Genomic DNA, 26,873 nt, shown 5'->3' on the forward strand with positions numbered 1-26,873 from the left:
TGCGTTGGCTGGGGCCTCCTTCTTCTCCCCTGGGGCAGCCTCCGTTATAAGGAGGTAGGTGGACTGCGGCTTCTAACCTTCAGCCGATCGGGATCAGTGGGGCTGGGTCGATGTTCTGTTACAAAAGGGCGTTCATTCATCTGGCTCCACCCACTGTACTTATAGATTCCAGTAGAGGGCGGAGCCTGTGTGAGATAGAACAAGAGTAATGATATGGTAACCCTAGTTCTATTAGCCCTCTACCGAGGAGCCCCGCCACTAACTATGCTGCTCACTGAAGAGGGTATAGGATCACAGACAGCAGTGTGGGCTGCCTCGTATGGCCTGTTGTCGGTTCTGGAAGTATTCAGGTTGGCACGTCCCAATTGGCTGGCTATGTTAATGCGAAGTTTTGCAAAGTTTTGTCCTTATTAACAAGTATGTTCATTTTAGTATTCCTCCACATATTTTAGTTTCTGTCAGCCTTTCTCTTGATGTTGCCAGAATGGCTAAGTCATCAAACAGTATTAGACCGTCGCAGGGTCAAAAATACACTGAGAGGCTGGGTGAACATTTTATTTTGTATCCAGCAATGCGACAAAAATAAGTATACCTAGAAACACCATGCAGGAAGATGAGAAAATATTATTTTTTGTTGGTGGAACTGCAGTCTTTCTGATAAACTAAGTTTGTCAAAAAAAAATGAAAATCAATCATAAAGCAAAACCTAAGCAACAGACTTCACATGACAAAATTCACAACTTGGATTAATTTTTATGAAACAACATTTTGATTATTTTGATTGGTGTACCTTTAAAGACTTATGGAATATATTTAATCAAGGAATGGACACATATTTAGACTGACTGAACACTTCAAAAGTTTGGAGTCACCACTTTTGTTTCATCTCTCACATATCTCACCATGCTGGTAGATCTCAATTTTTTTAATGAACTGAACAATTAAGTGATGTGAAATCTAACTGAGCTAACATTATGTAGCATTGTATGTGAGATGCTAAGCTACTATCACAAGCAAATCGCTGGTGCTCCAGTGGGTTTTAACCCTATGGGCCCGAATGACGCATAGTGCGTCCAAATTCACACCTGTTCTTCTCTATGGATTTTCTCCGCTACCGTGCATCATAGCCACACATATCACGTGAAACAGCGGAACCATAGCTTTCCAACAAGACCAAGCACTTGTCCGTAATCCGGTGTTTTCACAGCGTAAAAAAATGATAAAGTTATACTAAAATTATGTATAACAAAGCTTTCATACAGCTTTGTACACACATTACTCTTGGATGGATTACTCACAAATGCAGGCTTGCACAGAAATGCCACATATATCACTTGAAAGTGCAGGACCAGAGCTTTCCAGTGATATCACACATCATTGTGCTGTCATCCCATCATGCTATAAATCCAGATCAATTGTCTACAAAATAAAAACCTGATGGATTTCTTTACAATCCATTATACAGATCTTGTTATCAGTCACTTCATATAGTGGGAATATCGTATCTTACCACGTCTTAGGCTTGCGTGTGTTTCTTCCTGTCCACCACATTTGTAGTCCAGCTTTCAAGATGCAAGTATCTCCATATTGTCCAGTTGACACTCCATCAAACTTTGTATGACAAAACCAGCACACTTCACCTTTGCACACCCAGACAACTGTAGCCTAAGGGCCGTTTCATAGTTGACGCAAAGGCACGCAGACACTAACGCATTGTGACGCATCGAGACGCATTGGCCACCATGATGCGTGCTTGGGTCTGAAAATGTATTGTCCATTTTTAAATATACGCAATACCATGCGTTGCCAGCGGGGGTGATAATGCAAGCGATGTACTTGAAATTAACAACTTTTTGTTATTCACAGAAGAAGCAGGTATGAAATATGGCGGGCGAGGAGGAAAAACTGTGCGAACTTGTATGGGCACACCCCCATTTATATGACTGTTCTAGTGCCCTGCACTCTGATAAAATAGCAGTAGAAAATGCGTGGAAAGAGATAGCGATGGCAATGGGAAAGAGCATTGAAACCGGATTGGACTGGAAGAACGTGACAGATTCGGACGTGCACACAAGAAGTGGAAGACGGCCTGCAAAAGTGGTGCGGGGCAGATGGGTTTTGGGTACCCTAAGATTTTGAAGCGGCTAAACTGGATGAATGAGCACATCAAACATAGGACTACTGAGTCCAATTTTTCGGTATGTTTTCTAGACTACGGTAATCAGTCAGTAGTACACAGTGTGTACGTGTGTGTGTGCATGCGCGCGTGTGTGTGTGTGGACTGTGGAGAGAGAGAGAGAATGTGTGATTGATGGAAGCCGAGGCGTATCCTCTGTGCACTTTTTTCAGATATTTATGCACGTATGACTGGTGTACATTTCACATCTGTGTAGGCACTAGGTGAGGGAAACAATGAGGGCGACGAAGAGGATGATGATGAGAACGAGGAGGAAAGCATCAGTGCTCAGGGAGATCAGGTAGATCAGGCGACGTCACAAACCAACTCTGCATCATCCCTATCCCAGTCTACCTCTTCCCCACTTCCATCTCCCTCCAACCCTCCCATCACCACAAAACCAGTGGCTCCGACCTCTACCGTTACCTCACCATCTCACTCGATCACCCAGGCACCAGTGGCTTCTCAGCCCCCTATCACCCCGATATCAGCCTCCCGTGGTAAAAGGAAGCGCAAGACCGACGCATCAACTAGTGATCAGTGTGAGGTTGCCATTCTCAAGAGGCTGCAGGAGATACAGCAGGAGAGACAGAGGGGTAGAGAGAAGGAGATAGAGTGGGAGAAAGAGAGGCAGAGACAGAGGAGCGACATACATGTCACTTTTTGTAATTACCTGTGTACTTTTTTACAAGGTCTCCCACAGGAACAGAGTGCTATATTGATGCGCAACATCAAACAACTGATGCGGCACCATGAACCTTTGTAAATTATGGTTAGGCCGATATGCAGTCAGGCCTACATGTTAGATTGATTAGATTCATTTTGTCTTCTTTTTAAAAATTTGTTCAATATTTTCTTATCTCCAGACAAAAAAATGTAGGAGATGTAGCCCATCTTTTACCTGCTTGACAGTTTCGACTGTGACTCCAGTATTCCTCAGAAGTGTCATCTGACGTGTTGCTGACGTGTCATTTATCAGCTGGCCGGCCCAACAGACCTATCAGAATCTGTTGGGCTGGCCACACCCCCGCTGTTAAATGGTCTCTGGAGGAGGGAATCCCATGCACACCTGGGATTCCCTCCCCTCTGTTGGGCCGGCCAGCTGATAAATGACACGTCAGCAACAGGTCGGATGACACTTCTGAGGAAGACTGGAGTCACAGTCAAAACTATCAAGCAGGTAAAAAATACATCTCCTACATTTTTTTGTCTGAAGATAAGAAAATATTGAACAAAAAAGACCTACATATTATATGCAGGCATTGACATTTTTATGTTATGTTCTATATCTGAAACGAAGTTCAAAGAAGTTCCTTTCATAGCCTATAGGCTACAAATTAAAATGAATTATCTGGCTATTCTCACCATCATTTCAATACTGTACGTTCCTAGCCTACTTATTATTTTTAAGTGGATGTGGAGAGGTGATGTTAAGTCATGTGCTTATTATGAGCTAATTTAATTACTAAATAAACTAGCCTCTTTTCATAACGTTTCCTATAATTTCTGTGGATATTAGCCTACAGGCCTACACCTGATTATCATTATCAAGGCAGTGTCCCGTTAAAAACCTAAAGAGTGACAGAGAATAACTTTCACATAGCTAAGAAGGCTAAAGTTATTTGTAACGTTTTAAGCAATAAAAACACATATAGCTCCCAGAGTGATCTTGATCAATTTATTGGTCAGTGCAACCCAAACGCAGTACAGAGAACTGGGGGGGAAACACGCCAGCCTCTAACAAGAAGAAGTCAGTTAGCTGCTCCTGCACAAGTGCTGCTCTTCGCACGTGTCCGTCAATTGCATGCCGTGGCCCGTCAACCACATTCTGGTCCCCTGCAACGTGTTGCTTCCACTCTCCAGGCTTGATCTCTCCGGTGTCAGAGGTCGTATCCACAAAGGTGTTTGGCATGTACCTGGCACGTTCAGTGGATGCTAGGAAGTTGTGGAGAGCGACACACGCCTTCACTATCCTCACTGCCTTTTCAGGACTGCAGTCGATCGGACGGCTGAATATTCTGATGCGTGCAGCCAATGTACCGAACGCGTTTTCCACCACACGTCTCGCCCTGGCCTGTCAGTAATTGTAAATGTGCTTCCTATCCGGCAGGTTCGTGCCTTAAATAAGAAGAAAAATAAGTGTCATGGGTGTCATGCAGGAACTAGACAGAACAGATGACTTGGCTGACACCAACTTTGCAGCTCCATTTGGCATAGGGTAATAGCAGGGCCCAGATACTGTAGACATAAATATAATTTTCAGCCTAATTTATTGTAAGCTGGTCTAATTTTCTGTTGCCATGCATCTCTTAATGCATTTCTTTCATCGGCTGCTTAGGTTACCTGCGTATTTCTTAAATTATCGCCTATTTTAAACTACAGACTGACCTTTATCATATTAGGCCTTTTTTTTTAACTGAAATAATGACATGGAAACAAGCCGACTATGGAATAGAGGGCCAAAATGTGCTATTATGCACATGGGCGTGCTGCCAGGTAGATTATATGCATTTATTTATTTATTTATTTATCTCACCTGGGTAGAGTCGCATCAGATTCTCCTATAATGGAAAGGCCTCATCCCCGAGGAAAACGAATGGGCTGGGTGTTGTGGTGCCTGGGAGGAGGGCAGGAGCGGGTAGATGGAGTTTACCCTCTGCCAGATTGGACCCAAGCGTGCTGCGGCTGAACACACCTCCACATCACTCTCGCGCCCGTATGCACCAACATCCACATAAATGAAGCGGTAGTTGGCATCAGCGGCAGCCATAACATAAAGATGATGGAAAAAAATCCTTTGTAGTTGAAGAAGTCGCTGCCAGATTGAGGTGCTCTGATGCAAATGTGTTTCCCATCAATTGCTCCGACACACAGGGGGAACTGCCACTGCCTTCAGAAGTCCTCTGTGATGTCCAGCCACTGGCCTCTTGTAGGAAATGCCACAAACTCGTTAAGGGCATCCCAGATGGCACAGCATGTCTCCTCAACAATGCTACAGATGGTGCTGGTGCCCATCTTATAACTGGCCGAGAGTGTCAGCTGGCTGATACCGATGCACAGGTACCGCAAAGTCACCGCCAGCCTTTGAGAAGCTCTGATGGGATTCCGATGGTTTCCCGGCGTCTCTGGGAGAAAGCGGGCCACTCTAGCCAGGAAATTATCAAATTTTGGCGCAGACATGCGAAAATACTTAAAATGCCTCTCCTCATCTATGATCCGCATCAGGTGCACAAGAGAGACAAACTCTCCATCCTCATCTCTGCTGCAATTCAGAGGACGGACATACCACCTTCTAGGCCTATCCTTTGCGTGATTTTTTTTGCTGCCGACGATTCAAAAGTAGCATCAGGATGCACTCCTCTTCAGTAGCCATTTTGATCTCAATATCAAATATGAATAGGCCTATCACCCATAATGTACCAGTGACTCTGCTACCTCCTACTGCGCAAGCGATGTATTGCATTTCAAGTGTTGCCCGCGTCACTTGCGTTCAGTCTTTTGACTATGAAAGGAAGCACGTCGCTTGCGCCTCTTGCGTTACTTGCTCGCGTTGCATGCGCCAACTATGAAACGGCCCTAATTATGCATGCGTGACAGGGCAGTAGTCACCATATACAATTCCCAAAATGTCCCCCCAATATATAACTGAAACTGAAAAACAACAACAAAAAAACAGCCTTGATGTGTGACGCAACCTCAGGTCACGTTCAGGTCAGGTCAAAGAGCAGCACAGAGCACAGAGAAGTAAGTCAAGATCATGTCGACAAGAAAACGTCCAGAATATTTTTTTTTTTTATTGCAAAGTGGCAAATATTATCTTGGAGGACATCATTGCACTTAGTTGACTATTTTTCTATGATCTTAGATGTAAATATTGCATGTTTCTTTCAGATAAAACACATTTTTGACTTGTGAATGAGTCAATGGAATTTCTTGCAATAATGAAAAATTACTGGCAATCATGTCCGCCTGGCACAAACCACATGTTTTAGACAGCTGTGAAGTGACAGAATGTCCCACCATCATGGTTCTTATATTGCCAGATTCCAGATAGTCTCCCCTCTTCATATATGGCAGAATATGTCAATTTTCAACTTGCTATGGTGAGATACATGTAAAAATGTAAGAATTTAGTAACATAGTAACATTGAATATAAAATACAGGCACATAGAGGGACATGTAATGATGGCAAATCTGGTTAGCCCAGATTGTTCTGAAAAAACAAAAAAAAAAAAAAACAAGATATAGCATGTGTATGTAGCCTTTATAATAACTGTGATATGAGCTTAAAAGTAAAGGCAGTAAAAATACCCCAAAAAAGGCCTAGGGCCCAAAGGGTTAAGAGGAATAGCAGGCAATCAATCTATTGTTCAGCACACACACTGGTAACTATCACAATCAAGGAGGTTGCCTTTCTGGAATAATATGTTCAATCTAGTTGGGGATCAGCTCATTGGATAGGCAGTCAAAAAGATGAAGTTTACAAGTGTACTTAAGAATATTAGCCATTCCCCCAGCAGATGATTGAACACACCTGGGCTTACGCCATGAGGGCCCACTCCTTTTTCCAGCTTCAGGTGGTGATCAATCACATGTTAAACTTCTGCTGTTGTGATGAGGTCATCTAACAGTGATATGTTCACATTATATCCAATATCCATCCATATCCATATTATATCCATCCAATGTATGCTGCCAATGGGCAGTAGCTGCATTATCAACAATAGGTGAGTTGGTGAATTTACTTATGATTTTAGCAGGCACAACACTAGGGCACTCTGTCTCCGCAAATATGTCTTCAGCTGCATTCCTTTCCCAGTAATTCTCTCCTTTTTTCTCTGCCACTCCTATGAAGAATCGGTTTCTCTCTCCGTTTTCCATATGTCACACATGTAATTTTTGAGTTACTTATGTAATTGAAGCTACGCAACAAACATGCTTATTTGACCTCAAACCATGATTTCTTTTCCTAAGCTTTACCAAGTAGTGTGGCTGCCTAAAGCTGAAGTATTTGCCAAAACCTATGTTTCTTGTGTACACAGATGTTTATTTTGAAAAGACACCCTGAGTGTCAGAAACTGATGCTAGACAGGTATATAGAACGTCACAGTTTGAAGGTTAGGGCCACTGAACAAGCTGCTGTATTTGTATTTGTGTGACAGTATGTTGGTATTTGAAGTCAGCACCAAAAGCTCATAAAGCTCATGCACCCAATCATCTATTTATATACCACCTCAAAAGGGTGCTTTAGAATAAATTTTTGATGCAGATAGTTGTTGGTTTGTTTGTATGCAACTTTACAAGCTGGATGGAATAACCGTTTGTTTGTTTGTTTGTTTGTTTGTTTTTGTCAAGCTGCATGACTTTGACTGGCCAAGGTTTTAGTGACACTGTAGGCCCTGGCTGTCTCCAGGGACCACATTCACTAATACACTCCAAGACAGTGGCAAGGCAGTGGGGAAACTGCCAGCAGAGTGATGAGGAAGCAATTTTTATCTGCATTGTTTAGCTGACTGCATGGGTTTCCTGTAAGTGGCCACTAGACTGTTGGTGTTGATAGGTCAGACGATGCAAAGTTCTTTGGAGTCAGAGGCAAATTTAGGCATTCAAGGTCATAGAGAAAATAATCAGTCTCTTCTTTACAAAAGGGTTTGGGGAGTGGAAGTGGATCTATACTGTAGGGCTGTAGTCCCTTGGTCAACTAGTCGATTATTTGGTCGATATGCTCTCGTCTGACCAAATTCTCATTAGTCGAAAAATCGCTGTGTTACTTTCATAAGAAGAAAAGTGCTACATCGATAGCTTTCCAGGATTAATCCATAATTTCCTGCGGTGGGGGGGACAGGCCAAGTTGAACTCGCCCACCCTGACGCTCAGTGTCGTGGTGACTCAGACCTCCTGTCTGTTTCTGTAAGCTGAAACCATTTCCCTCAGTGGAAACAAAGCTTGTATTTACTTGTATTTCACAGATAAGAAACAATAAATTGTGAAGACAATAAAGCATCAACTAAAATAGCATTTTAAATCTTGTGTGTGATTTGTCCTTCAGGGATTTTTACTTTGGGATTTATCCTGGCTTCATATGAACAGAGGAAATCTTGGCTTGTCGATACGTTAATGTATACAATGTAAAATGCCAAATTATGTGCCGTTACCTTTGTTACATGTTGCTGTTGTCCCTGGCTTTATATGAGACAAGGGAAAGATCACTAGACGCTAGGCTAATTTATACAATGTAAAATGCCATAGACTTGTGCTAATAACGTTAGCATGTTGTATTGGTGGGGGAAATGTGTCCAGATAAAGACGTGTTTGTCTGTCAATTCTGCGATTTATCCACCTTATTTTCAAACACGGAAATAAATAGTGAGAAACTTCCGTGTTTTTGTGCTTGACTTCCGGTCAGCCGCTTGCCCTCATGCTTTCCGTTACCGGAGCTAACGGTGCAAGCTAATTTTTTTCAATTTTCAATTGTTTATGTTAGTCAATCAGTTAGATAGTTAGTTAGTCTGTGTATTTTATATAGATAACTGTGCCAACGTTTCCGTTATCCGGTAATTGCTGGTAAAAATAATTCCCTCTAAACGCGAATAAATCGCACATCAATCAAAAACTATGAACCAAAAAAGCACAATCTATCCTGAGCAGTGTTGGGTAAGGGTTACTTTAAAAGTAACCAGTTACTTTACTGCGTTACTCCCTGAGTAAAGTAACTCAAGCACTTTTAAAGTACTTTTGAGTATTCTACATTTCCTATTGGGCAATGGACCACAGGGCGCTAAGCCTACATTATTTTGTCTCCAAAATTAAAGTTATGGACCACTTGCCCTTCACTGAGATCCAATTCTCCCATCACAGCCGTCACTTTGACAAGTAGAAACACAGAACAATCTGCTGCCGTAGACAACTGTATGACAACAACACCCCAGCATTTTTAATATTTCCTCTAGGGATGTTACCACACAGAGTAAAAGGGGGAAATGATGGTGTGAAACAGTGGAGGCACTTTGTCAACCCGTTGAGTTAACGTTACTGTCATTAGCATCAAGCTAGCAAACAATGGTACATCCTCACGGTCGGACATAAAGTAATAACATTAACAAATAGCGGCGGAGCTTTTACTCACCACAACTGCAGAGGCTCCCAGCTTCATTTGAAACAAAGTACATTACAGATGGTCCATTATTTATTAATCCCTCTGTGTGTTTATATATTTACTTTTTATCCGCTCCGTTGTCTTTATAAAGTTAACATATTGCACTGTCATTTCAAACTCAACACTTGTTTTAAATTAAAAGCCCCGTATAACCTCGGCTGAGAGAATTCCTCCATTTTCTAAATAGGCTTTTATTCTGAAACATTTGTCAGAACTTCCTGTAGAAGATACAGTAGCTTGATATTTTACTTATGGTGCTTCAAATGTAGCTCCTGCCATCTGCTGAAGCTTTTAGGTGACTACAACAACATGTCGGCTGGCACATAAACAGACACAATAGTAAAAGTGATAAAAATAGGACAAGAATAACCCAATGACATCACACACGTCGTGAAAGACGACCGGGGATAATTGGTGAGTACCAGCGTGTAGCGTGTACCAGGCATAATGCAAGTCCTGAGTCTGAAATATGTCTGTCAGCGACTCCTACTCCACCTATTCAGACTCCACCATAGACAATGGCAGCATTTCTCCAACAACGTAGCTAGCCACAAGCTGTGTGGCTTCTTTCAGACTGATAGGTTTAACGTTATCTCCATTATTAGAACCAAATGACAGCCGTTGCTGTTTTGGAGCTGAAGGACCAGCGTTCTAAAAGTAATGAAAGCAACTGATGTCTTGTTTGAAAATGTACTTAAGTATTTGATTACTCAAACAGCAAACTAACGCGTTAGGTTACTCATTACTGCAAAAAGTAATCAAAGTACTCTAACGCGTTACTTTGTAACGTTACTTTTGTAACATGTTACACCCAACTCTGATCCTGAGTGAGACAAACTGCTTGATCTCCGTCTCCAGTGTACCAGCAGAGAACCTGCAGAACCGAATCAGCAGAAAAACACACCGGGCTACACAGCCTCTCTACCTGAGTAGCTGAAGCTGCGGCTCGCACCCTCGACACACAGACACACAGACGGTGCTTCTGCATGCCAGCCAAACGTGTGCGCAACTGTGAGAAATAAATATGTGAGGTGTACGCTGCTTTTCTATCTTTATTTTACTTTTATTTATTTATTTCTGTCAGTGACATACACTCTTAACACAGGACAGGTTGTTTTTATTGACTGAGTTGATTATTAAGCCATAGTGATGCGCGGATCAGCTCTGATAGCACCCGAATCAGCATGTAGGCTACACATCAACCATCCAGCCATTACAACATGATTGAGCTAGCAAAGCAGTTTTGTGTTGCTATGTGTGGTATTTATTCAGTTTTGGGAAATCACGATGTCTAGAAAGCAGCAGTGGCTGCAGCTGACAGGGACAGCTACCAAAGCTAACATCAGGACGTCATCTGTTAAAAGCCTCCCATTGTCGGATACAGCATGAAACTACTCCAGTTAGCTCAATCATGTTGTAACTAAGACATCCGCTGGAAAAAATATTTTTTTCATGGACCGTTTATTACAGACACCGCTAACGGCTAACAGCTAACAGTTAGCCCAGCTAATCTATGATAACCATGTTATTAATTACAAAATGTGCACACAGAAATAGTAATGTTTGTTCAATCGTGTTTATAGACTTTACAAACATCAGATTAGTCTAAACGGTGATATAGTGACGTGAAAAATGTGATATATATATATATATATATATATATAGCTAAACTCAACAAGGTAAACAACAAGGCGATTCCCATTTAGGCTACACAGTGGTCAAGAGTGCTGGACCAGAAGTGTCGCACAAAAAAAAACGGAATCTGGCTGTGTTCTGTTTTGCCTCCGTGTTTCCGTGAAAAATAAGGTGAATAGTGAAGCAAATGTATGTACTTGTGTTTGAAATTGCCTATATTAAGCCATATTTAATGTGTGTTTTGAATCAACTAAACTTTACATCACTTAACAGAGTCCTCCACCGCCGACTAGCGTTGTGGAGGTGTAATTGCGGAGTGACACAGACACACCACCGCAGAAGTAAAAATAACTTGCAGATTTTTTTTCCCCCACGACTAATCGATTAGTTGAAGATTATGTACGACTTAGTTGACCAAGATTTTCTTTGGTTGACTACAGCCCTACTATACTGTACATCTAAGCACCATGTGCCTTGATATTCCCATGTTTTTAAACAGCATATTTTTAGAAAGTATACTTTGTGCTGCACGCAGAGCTGCAAATGTGTATACAGGTATCAAGTCAGTGTTTGGTTTAAGTATGCCCTTTTGTTTTCATTGTCACAATATCTTTACAATTGTAATGTACAGTACTCAGTTATGTAACAGCATGTTTGATTTGAGAGGGACAGCAAATGCTGGAAGAAACAGAGGCAGAGGTGCTGGGCTGAAATATGTCAGGCAGACAGGGATGACTTTTTTTTTGTTGGATAATTACTCTAACCATGATCTGAATTACCATCTGAAAGTTGTGTCTTTTTTTCCCTGCACTGAGAGCGCATAGACGTAAGCTAATTTGTAAGTCATTTTAGATGACAGAGAGTGGGGTTATATCCCAGAGGTGCTCTTTCCCTCTTGATTCTTTATTTCTCTCTCTCTCTCTTTCTCTTTCCTGCTTGTTCTATCTCCGCCTTTTCCCTCCCTCATCCCATCTCATCTTTCCTCCACTCGTGTCTCAGTTATAGAATACTGAAATGACTCAGACAACAAAGGTAGTAACTCCTTTAGCTATTTTGGGGCAGATGGTCACCCAGCATGTGTAGGTCAAAGTGTCAAGCTACTGTTTGTCACTAGCTTCTTACACTGTCTGTTAAGGTGGGAATATATAAATATATGAAATAATCTTGCCATTCTGTATGTAAGCTATGATCACTGAATCGAGGGACGGAGTTGTCTCGCCTCTGAGCCAGGAACGGAGGCCATAACAGGGCCAAAACGATGTATGTATAAACAGAACAGCCACCAGGATGGGTGTGTTGTTTTGACCCCGTGTTATGTGTGCAAACCACCATGGGAGATTTAAAAAGTAGCTGATAGCAGTTAGCAGGTGAAGATGAACAGTGGCTGAAAATGTCCACAAATTGAAAAACAATAAGGTCCAGGAGCACCTTACCCTCTAGGCAGAGGACGAGATCAGCCATCATGAAACAGGGATGGTAAATGATTGTTATTAACATGCTATGCCATTGTTATTGTTTATAAAGTGCTGCTGATGTGTGTGTTATGTGTGGGCCCAATCGCAATCTGTTGATTTTTTCAATTAATTTCAGTCGTGATCCAAAATGAAAATCTGTGGGAATCTGCAGTTATTTTTTTATTTGTGTGTGTGTTTTTGCTTGTAATGTGATAGACAATATTCATTTATAATAACAATTGTTTCTGAACAAAAAATAACCTCACACAACACATCCATGCTTAAAATTACCTCAAGCAGGATTAAAGAACTACTTAATAGATTTTAGCAGAAACTTTGATTCAGAAATTTGATTTAATCATGAATACTTCAAGAAAAATATAAACATTTATTGGGGAAGTCAATCAATAAAATGAGGGACACATGGCCATTAAAATGGAAGGTTCAATATGGAGCAGCAAGAACAAAAGCTCATTTACCCATCTATTAACAGTGAATCTTATTTTCAACATTTCATCTCACTACACCACTAACTTTGATTTTAATGCTAACTGAATACAACACACAACTGTCACACATATGCACAAGGAGATGGAGGAGACAGTGACAACATTCTGAGTTTTACAAGCAGCATCTATATTCCTAAAATCTACAGAAAATCTGAGGAGTTATGCATGCGTTGATTCTGTATGGGCCTAGAACCCAATGCAGTTGTGTTACACGTGACATCATTACACCTCTTTTGATTCTGCAATGCCGTCATACTCTCGGAAATCACACACGGTAGAAGAATGATGCCGTCATTCTGTGTAAAAATACAAAGGTCGTCTAAAGAAGGGACTTTGCAGCCTCTCTGTAGTTTCATCTTTGTGTAAAAAGAGCTACTGTGTGTCACTGTGCTCAACTTTATTGGAAATCCATCTCTCTTAGTCCTTGCCACAAGTGAACCTGTGTGTCCAGTGACAACACTCTTACACCAATGCAAGGTGTCCTTGATGGTAAGTGTAACAATAGCTTTTCAATGGACATGATTCAGCCTTTTCTCACTGTTTCTGTTATGTCTCACACACAATTTAGGTTTCAGTGAAAAAGTGTAAAGCCTCCCAATTTGAATCAACAAAGAGTCTACTTGCAGGCTCAGTGTGGCTTATATGGGGATTAATTAAAGCTATTGAGAGTGAATTCACAGAAAGGGACTTGTGTTTGTGGCACCATCAATGCCAAAGCAGCTGGGTGAGCTGAGGAGGGGAAGAGGAGACGACTGATGGTCCAGCAAGCCAGCTGTGATGAAATGAAGTCATAGTTTTAAAAATATACGCTAATACATCCAGGTGGGGCACAAACACATGCTCATATGTCTTGCATATTAACACACATACACTGCAAGAACAGTGGAGGCTGTCTCTCAGGCTGTATTATTACGTAGTAGGTGGAGTACAGAGGAGCAGGGAAAAGCGTAGTGGTTTGCCTTCGATCGTTATTATTGACCATTCCTTTATGCAGCAGTATGCAGCATAAACACATTCACACTCACTTACATGCACACACACACACACACACACACACACACATAACTGCAGTGGTACAAGCATACACAGAAATGCCTTCATCTTACAAAGACATGCAAATACAATACAATAGGCCTGTACCCCTGCATGAGATAATAATTTGTTAGTAAATATGAGCTGGTTCTGGGGAGAAAGAAACAGAATCTAACAAAGAATTAAGAATATAATTAATGGCATTGGCCCTGGACATTTTTTTATTATTTTTTTTTTTTTTATCATTTTCAAATTAACACACACCTATATATGTACCATGTGAAAAATGGTTTGCTCCCATGTTAATGTACCTCTGGCTGAAAACACAGCTGAGTAGCTGTGTTTGTACTGAAAGGTGCAGAATTGACTGATATCATGTTTCAGAACAGTGTGTCACAACATTTAGGTGTTCAGGTGTATACATTTTCTTGAGATAGTTGTAGTTGTTCAGGCAGATCATGTTCTTTGTTTGTACAGTGAAGGCAGACTCAAAAAATTACCAAGATGTAACTTTACTTTTGGCTACTTATACTAGTTGTCATAAATCAGTTCAGAAAGGACCCAGATTCAGAGCAGTAGGCAGATTGGAGGTTTAAACAAAAACCGAGCTTTAATGCTGGTAAAAAGTTAAAATAAAAACAAAATCCTCCAAACAGGCAGGTAACAAAACACAAAGTCCAAAAGAAAGGAGAAACAAAACTAAATGGAAACAAACCAAAGAAGCATGGTGACCACAGGAATGAACACAGGTAAGAAATTAAAAAAAGACACAAGAGACTGGGCAGGAAATGACACCATAAACACAGGGATAAAACTAGACACAGCTGTCCATATACACCAAAACTAGACACAGCTACAGAAGATGGACACAGGCAAAAGGAGGAAAATAGGGGTTGGCTTACAACAAGTTTGTGGTAGGGAACAATAGGGTGGAGCAAACAAGACTAATACAGAACAGGTGTGAAGGAAGACTCTGGGAACAGGGAAGGACTAACGAGACTGAAAGAAGACGGTGTGACAGAAAACAGGTGTCAGAACAATAGCTGGTTTTCAACAACTTCGGAGTAAGACCAAGTTGGAAGACATAACACATGTTGAGAGAATCTACAAAATAAAACAGGACACAAATTAAACATAAATGGATAAGATAAAACAAGGAAGAACACAAACAGAAAAACTCCAAACAAAGTTCACAAGATAACAGAATATCAACAAAAAACTGGATCATGACAGCAGTTTGGCATACCAAATGTGTAAGGTGTCAATTCTATTTTAAAGAGTTAAGAAGGGACTATGAAAAATGGTAGTTTTGGGAAACATGTTTGTGCTTTTTTGCTCATAGTTAAATGAGAAGACTGATTCTCCACTCAGACATGAGTGGTATCAATCTTCTCATTCAACTCCTGGCATGAAAACAAATAAACCTATTATCTATTATTTTTTTGTCAATCTATTCCCTTAAAGCATTTTACTCAATGCAATGTTTCCTGGATCCAGCATAGGCCAGCAAGTCCTCCTCTAAATCAGCCCCAGTGAGAAATTCACTAATAGTCCAGTGCCAGTTTGATTCACTGGTATACATAAGACAAGCACATGCATACACATTGAAATCCATGTGTGAGCATGTGTGCGCGTCTATTTTAATGTGCATTTAAAACACTCCCTCTCCCAACCCTGGCTTTTTATTACAGTGACAGTCAGTCTGTTCTCATGAAGGCTCCTCTGATTCATAAGCCTGCCTTGTCAACTTTCAGAGGAAAAGCAGATGAAAGAAGATGGAAAAAGGAAAAAAGAAAGACATGCGAGACAGCCTGCTCTTCCATTTTCTTTTGATATCTGCTTACTCTGAATTGTTTATTTTCTTTAAAATAAGCTGCATGTGCAACCAATAAAATAACAATTTGATATTCTTGCTTGTCTCTGTTGTTGTATAATGAAGGATTACAGACATGCACCTATGGGTGTAAACTACCTCTCCTGCCCCCCTAATTTTACCACTGGTTGTTGTCACACACTAGACCACAAGCAGAAAAAAAATGCTTGAGGTTATCAAATCTGTGGTCTCTCATTTCTAACTAGGTCATCACTTGCTCACAGTAGTTTCCTCACCACCCTTTTCTCTCTCCGTCCTCTTATTCATCCTTTCTTATTTCACCATTCCTGTTACCTGTTGGAAGTCATCTCACGTCATTCACTACATTCACTGTCTGCAACTGTAAAATATTGTTCCAAATATTAGTAAAGATTTTGCTCATTTCGTTCTAAATGAACGTAATGGAGAGGCCAAAAGTGACCGAATACTTTAAAAATGTTTGCAGTGATTATTGAATTATTCTTGAGATGAACACAATGCTTACACCTCTTTCCATTATTCTTGCATGCACTCTGTAAGGGCCTGTACCAGCAGCTTTAGGACCCTATTTAGATGGTCTAAAGCGGACGGCGGAGGGCGCATAATCCATGTTGCAAGTGTCATTGCTATTTAGATGCAGACGCAGTTGTCATTTTCACGCCCTGCGCCCTCGTCGTCTAACTAGCAAATGAACTTGCGCTTCTCTGGGTGTGTTGGTCTAAAAATGAGGAGTGGTCAGGCGCAGTCATGGCGCGTTGCTAGTTAGATGATGTAAAAAGCAAATGCGCCAGTGACCAACAAAAACCTGGTCTAAAGTCAATGGCGCAGTATTTCGTTGTTAAACAAGTTAGTAATATGCGTCTCTAGGCGGGTGCACAACGCGCGTGCACTCTGCTCAGACACACACGGAGCAGCCACACATATGCAAAAGATAACAAATAAAAATATGATTACAATGTGAAAGGTTATTGTGCACATTAAAATATTTATCAGAAACACGTCTTAATGGTCAGTCATTAATCAGAATGATCTAATCGCAGTAATAATGATCATCATAATCCGTGAGGTCCAAGCTCGCATATACGAGCATATACGAATATACGGAACTGCGAGCAGACCTCCACGGACTGATGATGCATAGCCTGTAAAATGAACTTGTCTTTCCCAGTTGAATTGTGATCATTTTGGCATGTAAATCACAAAATCAAAGATGTGAAAACGTTTGATAAACTTTATTTTGACATAAACACAACAATAACCAGCTTCTGTGAACTAAAAACGTAAACTTATAGCCCTACAAGTACAAATGTATATTAAAAAAAAAAAAAAAATGCTTTTAGAACGTAAAACTGAAGATCATCTTGTCAGGAGGAGGAGGAGGAGGATGAGGAGGAGGATGACCCCAGCTTTGCAGCCAGCACGCAGCCAGACCAGACGGGCCCGGGTGCAGCCACGGGGCCAGCCCTTCCTGCACCTTCGGGGGGGGGGGGGGGGGGGGGGGAGAATGCTGGAGAGGGAGCCTCCCAGGTTAAAATAAAATAAATTGAATAATTTACAATTTGTTGACAACATTTCTCTCTCTCTCTTTCTCTCTCGCAGTCTCACTCTGTTTCTTTTCTTTTGACTTTTCTAAGATGACAGATGCTGAATATATACGGCCTATCTGATGCTGTGGCTGTTTGTGGTTGGCTGAGAGGGATGTGAACTTATTAGTTTGCAGATGTGTTAATCAAATCAGGTTGGGCTTCCATTACGTGTGCCAAACGTGCCAAACGGTGCCAATCCCCTTTGATCTGACATCAGATGTGACGGGACAGTCGATATTCTCCTCAGCTGTAAAACGCTCACTCTTTCCAGTTGGTAGGTCTGCCATCTAACTAGCTCTCTACCATGCACTCCAATTGCGCCTCTTTTAAAGGGGATGAGAGGTGACACTCTGATTGGCTTATTGAATGATACGCCCAAAACACACCCATGACTAATTCACAGAGTAAGTTCAACCCTTTTAGACTCTCCGCCATGGCGCACAGTCTAAAAACGCGCTGTCTAACTAGCAAGTGACTGGGATACGCCCATGTGCCGCACGCCTGGCGCTTCGCATTTTAAACCATCTAAATAGGGCCCTTAATCTGTGTTAAACTGTCATGACAGGACTAAATGTGAGTAATTCACACCCCATAAAGTCTGCATTAAGATATCTCTACCAATATTGCCAGAATGCAGTACATTTGATCCCCGTTCCAGATTGGCCTCTCCATCATCTGTGACATGAAATACCCCAGCAGTCACCAGATACAGCACATATCACTCCTCATAAACACTGACTACCTCTCTCTACTTCCATGTTTTCACACAAATTAGCATAACATTAGCATTATATTAGCACATCCAACTTGCACAGCCATGCCTTATCAAAGCGTTCTGTGATCCTTGGCTCCGTGCACTTTTGCTGAAGCAGAGAAAGAAAGAGAAAGTGAGTGAAACTGAGTTTCCCCCAAGAGAGAGAGAAAGTAAGAGGAGAGCGATGAGCTACATGATAACGAGCTGTGTTACACTACTACACAAAACACAGCCTTGTCACAGTGCTCAGAGCTGTGCTGAGCTAAATTGGCTGCAGCAGATGTTTGGTGACTACAATCTCACAGAGCTGCATACCTCACTTGACTTGCAAATATTTGCTAAGAGACTTCAAAATTGGATTTTCTGTACTGTCTTCTTTTAGAATGTGTAAGGTGGTGAGTGCATAACAAAAGATACATACAATATAACTGTAGAATATTATTTGTTTTAAATGCTAGTTGTCTCCTGTGATGAAATCTGGAGGCAACTGATCCTTGCTTTGTACCTTTCATGTGTCAAACACAGTGTTTCAGACACTACTTTTGAGACACATAGAGACACAGTACTATTTATCCTAGGCTGACCAAACGTCTTCTTTTGCCCGGACATGTCCACTTTTCACATCCTGTCTGGGGCGTCTGGGGGGTGTTTATAAATTGACGATAATGTCCGGTTTTTCTTGTGTGTGTGTGTGTGTGTGTGTGTGTGTGTGCGTGTGTGTGCGTAATCCCCGAGAAGCTGCCTTATCGGCGGATCTCCAACACTCACAATGAGGAAGCAACAGACACCGGTGGTGCAGCATTATTCTAAGCTTCCAAGATGCCAAAGCATCTTGTGCAGCTTGACAGATGAACTGCAGAAAAAATTCCCAACTTACCGTTCCGACCCGGTCGGGATATATGGGAGGCTGAGTGCACCGTGTGCAAAGCTGGCACGTATGATTATGTGTCTAATAAAGGTGCCGGGGAGCTCAAAGTTGGATTTTCTAATACAGAAGAGGTATTATTTAGAACATTATTTCATATTATTTATTTATTTATTTATTTGTCCAGTAAGACTTGAAAAGATAGCTATTATTTTACAAGTTGATTTTTCCAATACAGAAGAGACATTATTTCTATGATTATTTCATTCCAGAGATTTTACATTTATTTTACATTTATATTTATTTTTGTACAATTGAAACTTGTAAAAAGATTATTATTTTAGGCATAATAATAAAAGCAAGTTAACTAACCTCTGAGAAGCCTATCTAAATTTCTGTCTTTGAGAGATATTATTTGGTAATATAACTGAATTTTCTATCCATACATATAAACTTTAAATATATTAAAATTATAAGGCATCTTTGAGTAAACTGCGAGTACCATTTAAGTAGGCTATCTTGTGGCCGGGGCAAGTGTCCTCTTTTTTGGAAATCAAAATATGGTCACCCTAATTTATCCAAGTTGGGGTTTTTTTTTCAGGATTAAACTCAGTACGTTAATATGACATTAGAGAAAATCGATTTAAAATGCTAGTCTGACTAAAGCTGGACTTTTAAAGTATGGTAGTCCGAATGTTATCCTACTAAATTGAATTTTTCGACTTAACTGTGCATGGACATGCAGTGACTGTTTGGTCATCGGGCCCCTGCATGTTACAGTTGGGTCCAGAGTGGTCTTCCTTCATCAGTGGGAGGCAATGTGTTTGCTATTATTCAGAATGTATGTAGTAGTAATTATGTTGCATGGAAGTGAATTGTCACAGCACACTCTTGCTGCACCAGACAGTTAAGCTGAGTGGGGAGTCAGTGGGGGCCTATTAAAGAGGGCATCCTGGGCCTGCACACTGTTGAGAAGGTTCAGTCTGCAGGCCACAGACACTCTCAGAGACATTTGTTTTGTAGAGGATCTGTTTTAACAAAAATGTTATACATTATACTGATTTACCAAAGGCAATATACTGTCCTTGCAGGTCACAGTAAGATGTTTTTGGTACTGATTGGCCCACAGACAGTTGAATGTTCATGCTGTCATTTTAAAATTTTCATTATGACATTAAGACCTGTATTGCAGCTGTTTAAAAATGAACCACACATCAATAGTGTGCACTGACTTAATATGTTTTATTTATTTATTGATTTCCAGTGTCACGGTTTCTCATCACATCCACGGGAGCCCTGTATATCCTGGATGTGCAAATGGAAGATGGGCTGTACAATTACAGGTGTATGACACGCCATAGGTACACAGGAGAGACCCGACAGAGCAATAGTGCCCGCCTCATTGTCTCAGGTAAGAGAATTTATCCAGAGTTCAAATTGTGCACCAGCAATTGTCTTAATATTATATGCTAACATATGGTAATATCTATCTGCTATATAAATACATAAACTGACTTGGTACAGAATATTTGTCTCAAAACAAAAATAATATGCATGAAACCCTACTTTTTTGGTCTCATTTAGTTTTTAATTTAACTGATGCTTTTTCTAAAGTAGTGCAAAGTGACAAAGGACCATTTGGAAATAAATCTATGTTTGTAATCAAAATAGATCTCGATAATGTGACTGTGAGAGGAAAAACACATGAACTGAAAAGGACATATGTGATAAAGGTCATTAGAACTATTCCAACACAGTTTGTGGAGAAAATGCGAATGTCTCACATTAAACCATTTAAAGGGACTGATTATACACATGAAGCTCAGCAAGTTCAATCAGGAAGACTTCCTTTGTGCTCATTCATTTACAACTCTCTCCATCCCACTCCCACTGCTTCCTCTAATTAGCTGACTATGGGTGTTCACTCTTTTACTTATCCAGTCAAACTTTGCCATGATCTCTCTCAGCCAATCAGGATGGCAATGCCAAATCTGCTCTCTCTTCTGCTGCTCTCAGCCATCATTTTAGACAGAATCTTCGCTCTGGCAATCGCTCACCTTACCTTTTTCTTTCAGTTTCTTGTTGACTGTAACAAGCTGATGTGTGATTCCTCAGCAAAAGCAGAATCATCTCTCACTCATCATGTCCTCCCGTTCAGGCAATCTGGCCTGTTATAAGTCAGTATTGTCAATGCGCAACTTCATTCTCCGTTTCCATCTTCAGTCTCGATCTCAGTGATGTGTACAGATTCAAGATATGGGCCCAAAACTACACGTAACATGATCTGTTTCTTCGGGACACTTTGCATACGTACACCCGGATTGCCACGCATAGCCCCCGGTTACTCCGGCCAGGCTTTCCACGCACACCTTGCTTCAGTCCCTGGATATGCCTCAGCCTCTGCCTCGTCAGCATCCTCATCACTGCAGGCCTCCACATGCAGCCGGCCGGCCACACCGAACCAGCGCTTCATTCTGCCTCCAGCTTCTCTGGCCCTGGTGCACCGGGATCCCTTACAGCAAGAGAGCTGGCGGTTCAAGCCATCTGATCAACAGCTGCCCTCACTATTTAAGTTATGTGTGTCACATATGATCTGTCTTCTTATCCATTCAGTGCGGCAGACAAATATTTCAATGCATCATTAACGTGAAGCAATTTATTTCATTCTCCTGTCGCCACTCGTGTCAAGAGGAAAACAATTACAGTAATACCGTAATAGCAGCGGGCCTTGATTTTCAGTAGTCATTGGGCCTCATCAAAGTAAGCATATTAAGCAGGCATATTATTCCCTCTGCTTCACAATGGTATTTGCTTATTTCAAGCAAAGCAAATTGTTCTCTTCGTCTTCATTCATAAAAATAAATAAATTCACGTGTGTATCATGGCGTTATCTTACCACATTTACTGTATTATTTCAAATTAAAAGCCCCTCAGTGACAGCCATAGAATATACTATTATCTAGCACAAACAATTGACCTATGCCTAAGCCACACCCCCCTCCACTCACTCAGACAAACTATCAACATTCAGTGACCGGGGCGCTATGGCAGGTGTCACAGTACACGGCATTTCACAGGGGGCAATTGATGATTTTTGGGGACATAACGATCAGATGTCATTGAGAAGTAACCAAAATGGCCAAAACTATGCATTGGAGGGATATATAAATCATTTTATTGTTGAGAAGGTCGATGAAAAACTTAAATTACAAGCCAAAATTTACAGGTCCCATTGTACGCCTGTGAACCACATCTCATTGCCGTCACCATCAAAGACAACAAGTTAAAGTGCCACTGAAGTTAAGTTTTTTGGCTCAGAATATGAGAAAAGGATAACAGCCTTTTTATCATCTTTACCAAGAGTGCCTCTCCGTTAGTGTGGTGCTAGAGTATTTACATTGAATCATTCAGCATAATGTTTGCCAACCTTTGTTATCTCTGCGATAATTACTGATAAATTAATGAAGCTAAGCTCCAGAAGTTAACATTAGCTTAACTAGAGCACTATGGACAACAGCTAACAATGATGTACAATCACCAAAGCACAAAACTAGAACAAAATAGGCTAATGAACTCCCAGCAAACAAGGTGACATGATGAACAACGCAGCCAGGAGCTAACGTTAGGCAAACTTTAGCTAACGTTATCTAGAGATCTTAAAGATAACTTTATATTTCTTTCCAGCAAAGTTGCCTCAAACACGATGTTGTCTTACTTTAGAACAGATGTAGACATCCTTATTAATCTTATTCACGTTGAGTTGATGTTGTGGTCTAACGTTACCACACAACTTTATCCAAAGGAGACACTTTTCTTGGTTGAGATGTGGTTTAGGAAAGGGTAAAAAATACATCTCGTCGCCCAGCCTCTCACGATACCTTGTGTTGGAGTTGCATGTACCCCATGTACACCATTTAACCATTTTTAAACTTCAAATCTCAGAAAAAGCTCATCAAAACCAAACAAAACTGACTTTCTGTAATGCATTTCAATGAACGGCCAGGCAGAGAATGTCTGAGTATATGGGAATGGCTATACGCACTGTGATTGGCTCATCGCATTTGAGGGCGGGGCTTAGCCATAGGTCAATTAAAAATGCACTCATGTACACTCTACTAACTCGCTTCCTCTACTTTTAGGAACCTCAGTGTGGTTAGCATGTGTTTCTGTGTATCTGCTCTTACATCAGCTGTTCATCAGGTGGCAGTTCTTTAAATCTGCTAATATTTTATATGTTACATTCGCTGAGTTATAGCACTCAGCTAGTCTCTATAAATAAGTAATTAAATGAATATTTTAAATGGGAAAAAAGTATATTGAAAATAAGAAGGATTAAAGATAAATGTGTGAATGAAGTTCAAATAAACACAAAAAATTTGTGCTCTAGAGAAGGGATCAGCACTCAGTGAATAACCTCCTAAGCCCTGTGATGAACTATTATGGCAAGGCAGACCAATGAGCAGTGATAACAAACACATCTTTGGGGTCATCAGGTGGGAACATCCTTTCACCAGTGTTTCATCTAGTTGGTCCCACGACACCTCCAGGAGGCTAGACAGTGATCTTTGGCGGCCCAGAGACACTCCCCTAATACCAGGTCTCACTGCTCCCCGCACTGACCCAGCAACCTCCTTTACCTTACTTACACATGGCTTTCTCAGCCCTAACAACACTGCCACCTTCAACAAACCCAAGCTCCGTTTATGCAAGCTCCAGGTAGTGACCGTGCCGATACTACCTTTCCTAGCACATTCACCATACTCTATTTCACACGCTACATAGCATAACTCCAATATAATCTAAAGTTAAAGGAGATAGAGAAGATAAACTCACAGGCTTTCTCAGCCCAAACAGCACTGCCACCTTCAACAAACCCAGGCTCCGTTTATGCAAGCTCCAAGTAGTGACCGTGCCGATACTACCTTTCCTAGCACATTCACCATACTCTGTTTCACACGCTACATAGCATAACTTCAATATAAGCTAAAGTTAAAGGAGATAGAGAAAATAAAGTCACAGCATCAGGATCAGCAAACTCACTCACCTTGCAGCATGGTCTCAAACAAAAGGGATTCAAATAGGCCACTCCCATACTTAAATAATCTTCCTCTTCCTAGATTTTCTCCTGAGAGGACTGAATGGTGGATCTCTCCACCTGCTCTCAAGGAGTTATGTACCCTGCTTAGTAGTTCCCCCTGCTGGGCTCCAGCTGACATTATTTCTCCTCATCCAAATCCACTGATTAGATCTAGTTGCTTCATCTGACATTTCCTTCACTGTCTTCCTCAAACTCTGTCTCCGCACTCCAAGTTCCCCCAGGAGCAAGACAGCTGATTTTGCTATGAATCCCCTACACTCCACTTCCACTGGACAAATCCTAGTTTTCCACCCTCGCTGCTCAGCTTCTGCTCCTAAGTCTGCATACCTAAGCTTTTTTCTTTCATAGGCTTCTTCCACTGAGTCTTCCCAAGGAACTGTTAGCTCAATGAAATAGACTATCCGTTGACTCACTGACCACAACACTATGTCAGGCCTCTGATTAGTACAAACTATTTCCTGGGGAACAACAAGCTTTCCCCCTAAATCTACTTGCATTTCCCAATAACAAGCACTTTCTAGGCGGCCAAACCCTTGCCTCCTTACTAACTTATCACTTCTTTATTTCTCCTCCTCATGGACAAACTAAATTGCTATAATCCTATTCTTAAAACCCTCTGACTTTACCTGTCATCATTCCCTTTGATGCCTACAGCTAAACTTTTCAACACCTGGTTATGTCGCAATGTATTCCAGCCTTGTGACAAGCGAACTTTACAGCCTGACAAAATATGCTTTAAGGTAGCGGTACCTGAATACAATGGGCATGATGGATCCCCATTTACCCACAGTTTTAGGTTCTGGGGGGTTGGTAAGATATCGTATGTAGCCCCTACCAGGAATCTAATACGATTCTCCTCCATACTCCACAGGTCCCTCCAACTAAGCTTCCTCTTCTCTACACTTTCCCAATTCAACCACTGTCCCTGCTTAGCCTGGGCCACTACCTTTGCACCCCTTAATATCTCCTCCTGTCTATGTTTCTGTTCCACAACCAGCTTTCTTTTATATTTGGGACCTGCTTTATTCCATACCATTGTCTGAGCCAAGCCCCAGGCCAAACTGACTGTTACCTACAATCTCTGCATGCCTAAGAGCTGCCTCTGCCTCCTGAACTGCTGATCTTGGGTTCCATTTCCTCCCCTTGGTTGGATTTGGAACCACGCTCCCAACTACCACGTCCTTACTCCCAGATAACAACAGCTCTGTCCTGACCTCGGTACATTTAAATTCCTCTGTTAAACCAGATACTGGCAGCTGAAATATCCCTTTTCCATACAATGCAACACTACTTAGACACCTAGGAGCACCCAACCACTTCCTGATATAGGAGCTAACCAACCTTTCAATTCTCTCCACAACGGATTTTGGAATTTCATAAATTGACAGTGGCCACATTAACCTAGGATATAGCCCAAACTCCAAACACCACAACTTCAAATAATATAACGTAGGCAATAATTGATAACACTTGTGTAGTTAAAGCAGATTGAACAGAGTTCACATTCAAGTGAGTCAAGGACAGAGGGATGCTGTGTGCTGGACGCCCTCTAAAGTTATTGAGATCGTGATATCGGCTTTCATAGATCAACCTCTAATTGAATCAATATTACAAATTGTGTAGCCCTTCCTTGATTGCTCTGCGGTTGGTCTACAATGAACTTGTCTTACTAATCTGTAAAGCACTTTTGGCTGCCTTTGGGTCTGAAATGTGCTATAAATAAATTTGCCTTGCCTTTTCTAGAAAGGTTTCGACGAGTAAAAAATAATAATAATAATAATAATAATAGTAATAAATGAAATAAAATAAATAAATAAATAAAAATAATAAATAAGTAAATAAACAACAACTATTCAATTCAATTCAATTCAATTTTATTTATAAAGCCCAATATCACAAATCACAATTTGCCTCACAGGGCTTTACAGCATACGACATCCCTCTGTCCTTAAGACCCTCACAGCGGATAAGGAAAAACTCCCCAAAAAAAAACCCCTTTAACGGGGAAAAAAACGGTAGAAACCTCAGGAAGAGCAACTGAGGAGGGATCCCTCTTCCAGGACGGACAGACGTGCAATAGATGTCGTACAGAACAGATCAGCATAATAAATTAACAGTAATCCATATGACACAATGAGACAGAGAGAGAGAGAGAGAGAGAGAGAGAGAGAGAGAGAGAGAGAGAGAGAGATGCAGGTAATGACAGTAGCTTACAACAACATTAATGAAAGTAATAATATTATAGTTATAGTTCTGGCTACTGTGGTACAATATGTTGAAAGTATGTATTAATATCTGACAGTATACTTGTGTGACAATAGTCATATGTGTATAATAACAGTAGAAGTATGACTAATGACTAATGATGGCAGCAGCAGCAGGAGGCATCTGGCAGGACCACGGCAGCAGCACAACCACACACGTCACACTGTCCAGGCACCGCTGCGGTATGAGTTATTCTGAGAGACAGTGGAGCACAAAGGCTCCGGAGAAGAAGCCGAGTTAGTGACATCCAGAAAGTTAGTGACATCCAGAAAACTATAAACAATGTTTTTTTTTTTTTAATTTTCTGTTCATTTCATGTCCTCTTATTTGGGGTGGCTGTGGCTCAGAGGTAGAGCAGGTCGTACACCAATCGAAAGATTAACAGTTCAATCCCCAGCTCCTCTAGTCTGCATGTCAAAGTATCCTTGAGCAAGATACTGAACCCCAAATTGCTCCCGATGGCTGTTCCATCGGTGTGTGAGCGTGCTAA

At 41.2% G+C, this 26,873-nt stretch overlaps 1 protein-coding gene across 4 annotated transcripts in view; it reads left to right on the forward strand.

Moving 5' to 3' along the window:
- The window catches only part of LOC117265132 (cell adhesion molecule DSCAM), a 338,323-nt gene that overhangs the window by 134,130 nt on the left and 177,320 nt on the right, over nucleotides 1-26,873 (forward strand). For all 4 annotated transcript variants that reach the window (XM_033639558.2, XM_033639559.2, XM_033639553.2 and 1 more), the window contains exon 4: nucleotides 20,285-20,431. In XM_033639558.2, the coding sequence (XP_033495449.1) occupies nucleotides 20,285-20,431 (147 nt within the window). The remainder of the gene's footprint in view (nucleotides 1-20,284; nucleotides 20,432-26,873) is intronic.

Source organism: Epinephelus lanceolatus, chromosome 11 (genome assembly GCF_041903045.1).
Source record: "Epinephelus lanceolatus isolate andai-2023 chromosome 11, ASM4190304v1, whole genome shotgun sequence".
Classification (NCBI taxonomy): Eukaryota; Metazoa; Chordata; class Actinopteri; order Perciformes; family Serranidae; genus Epinephelus; species Epinephelus lanceolatus.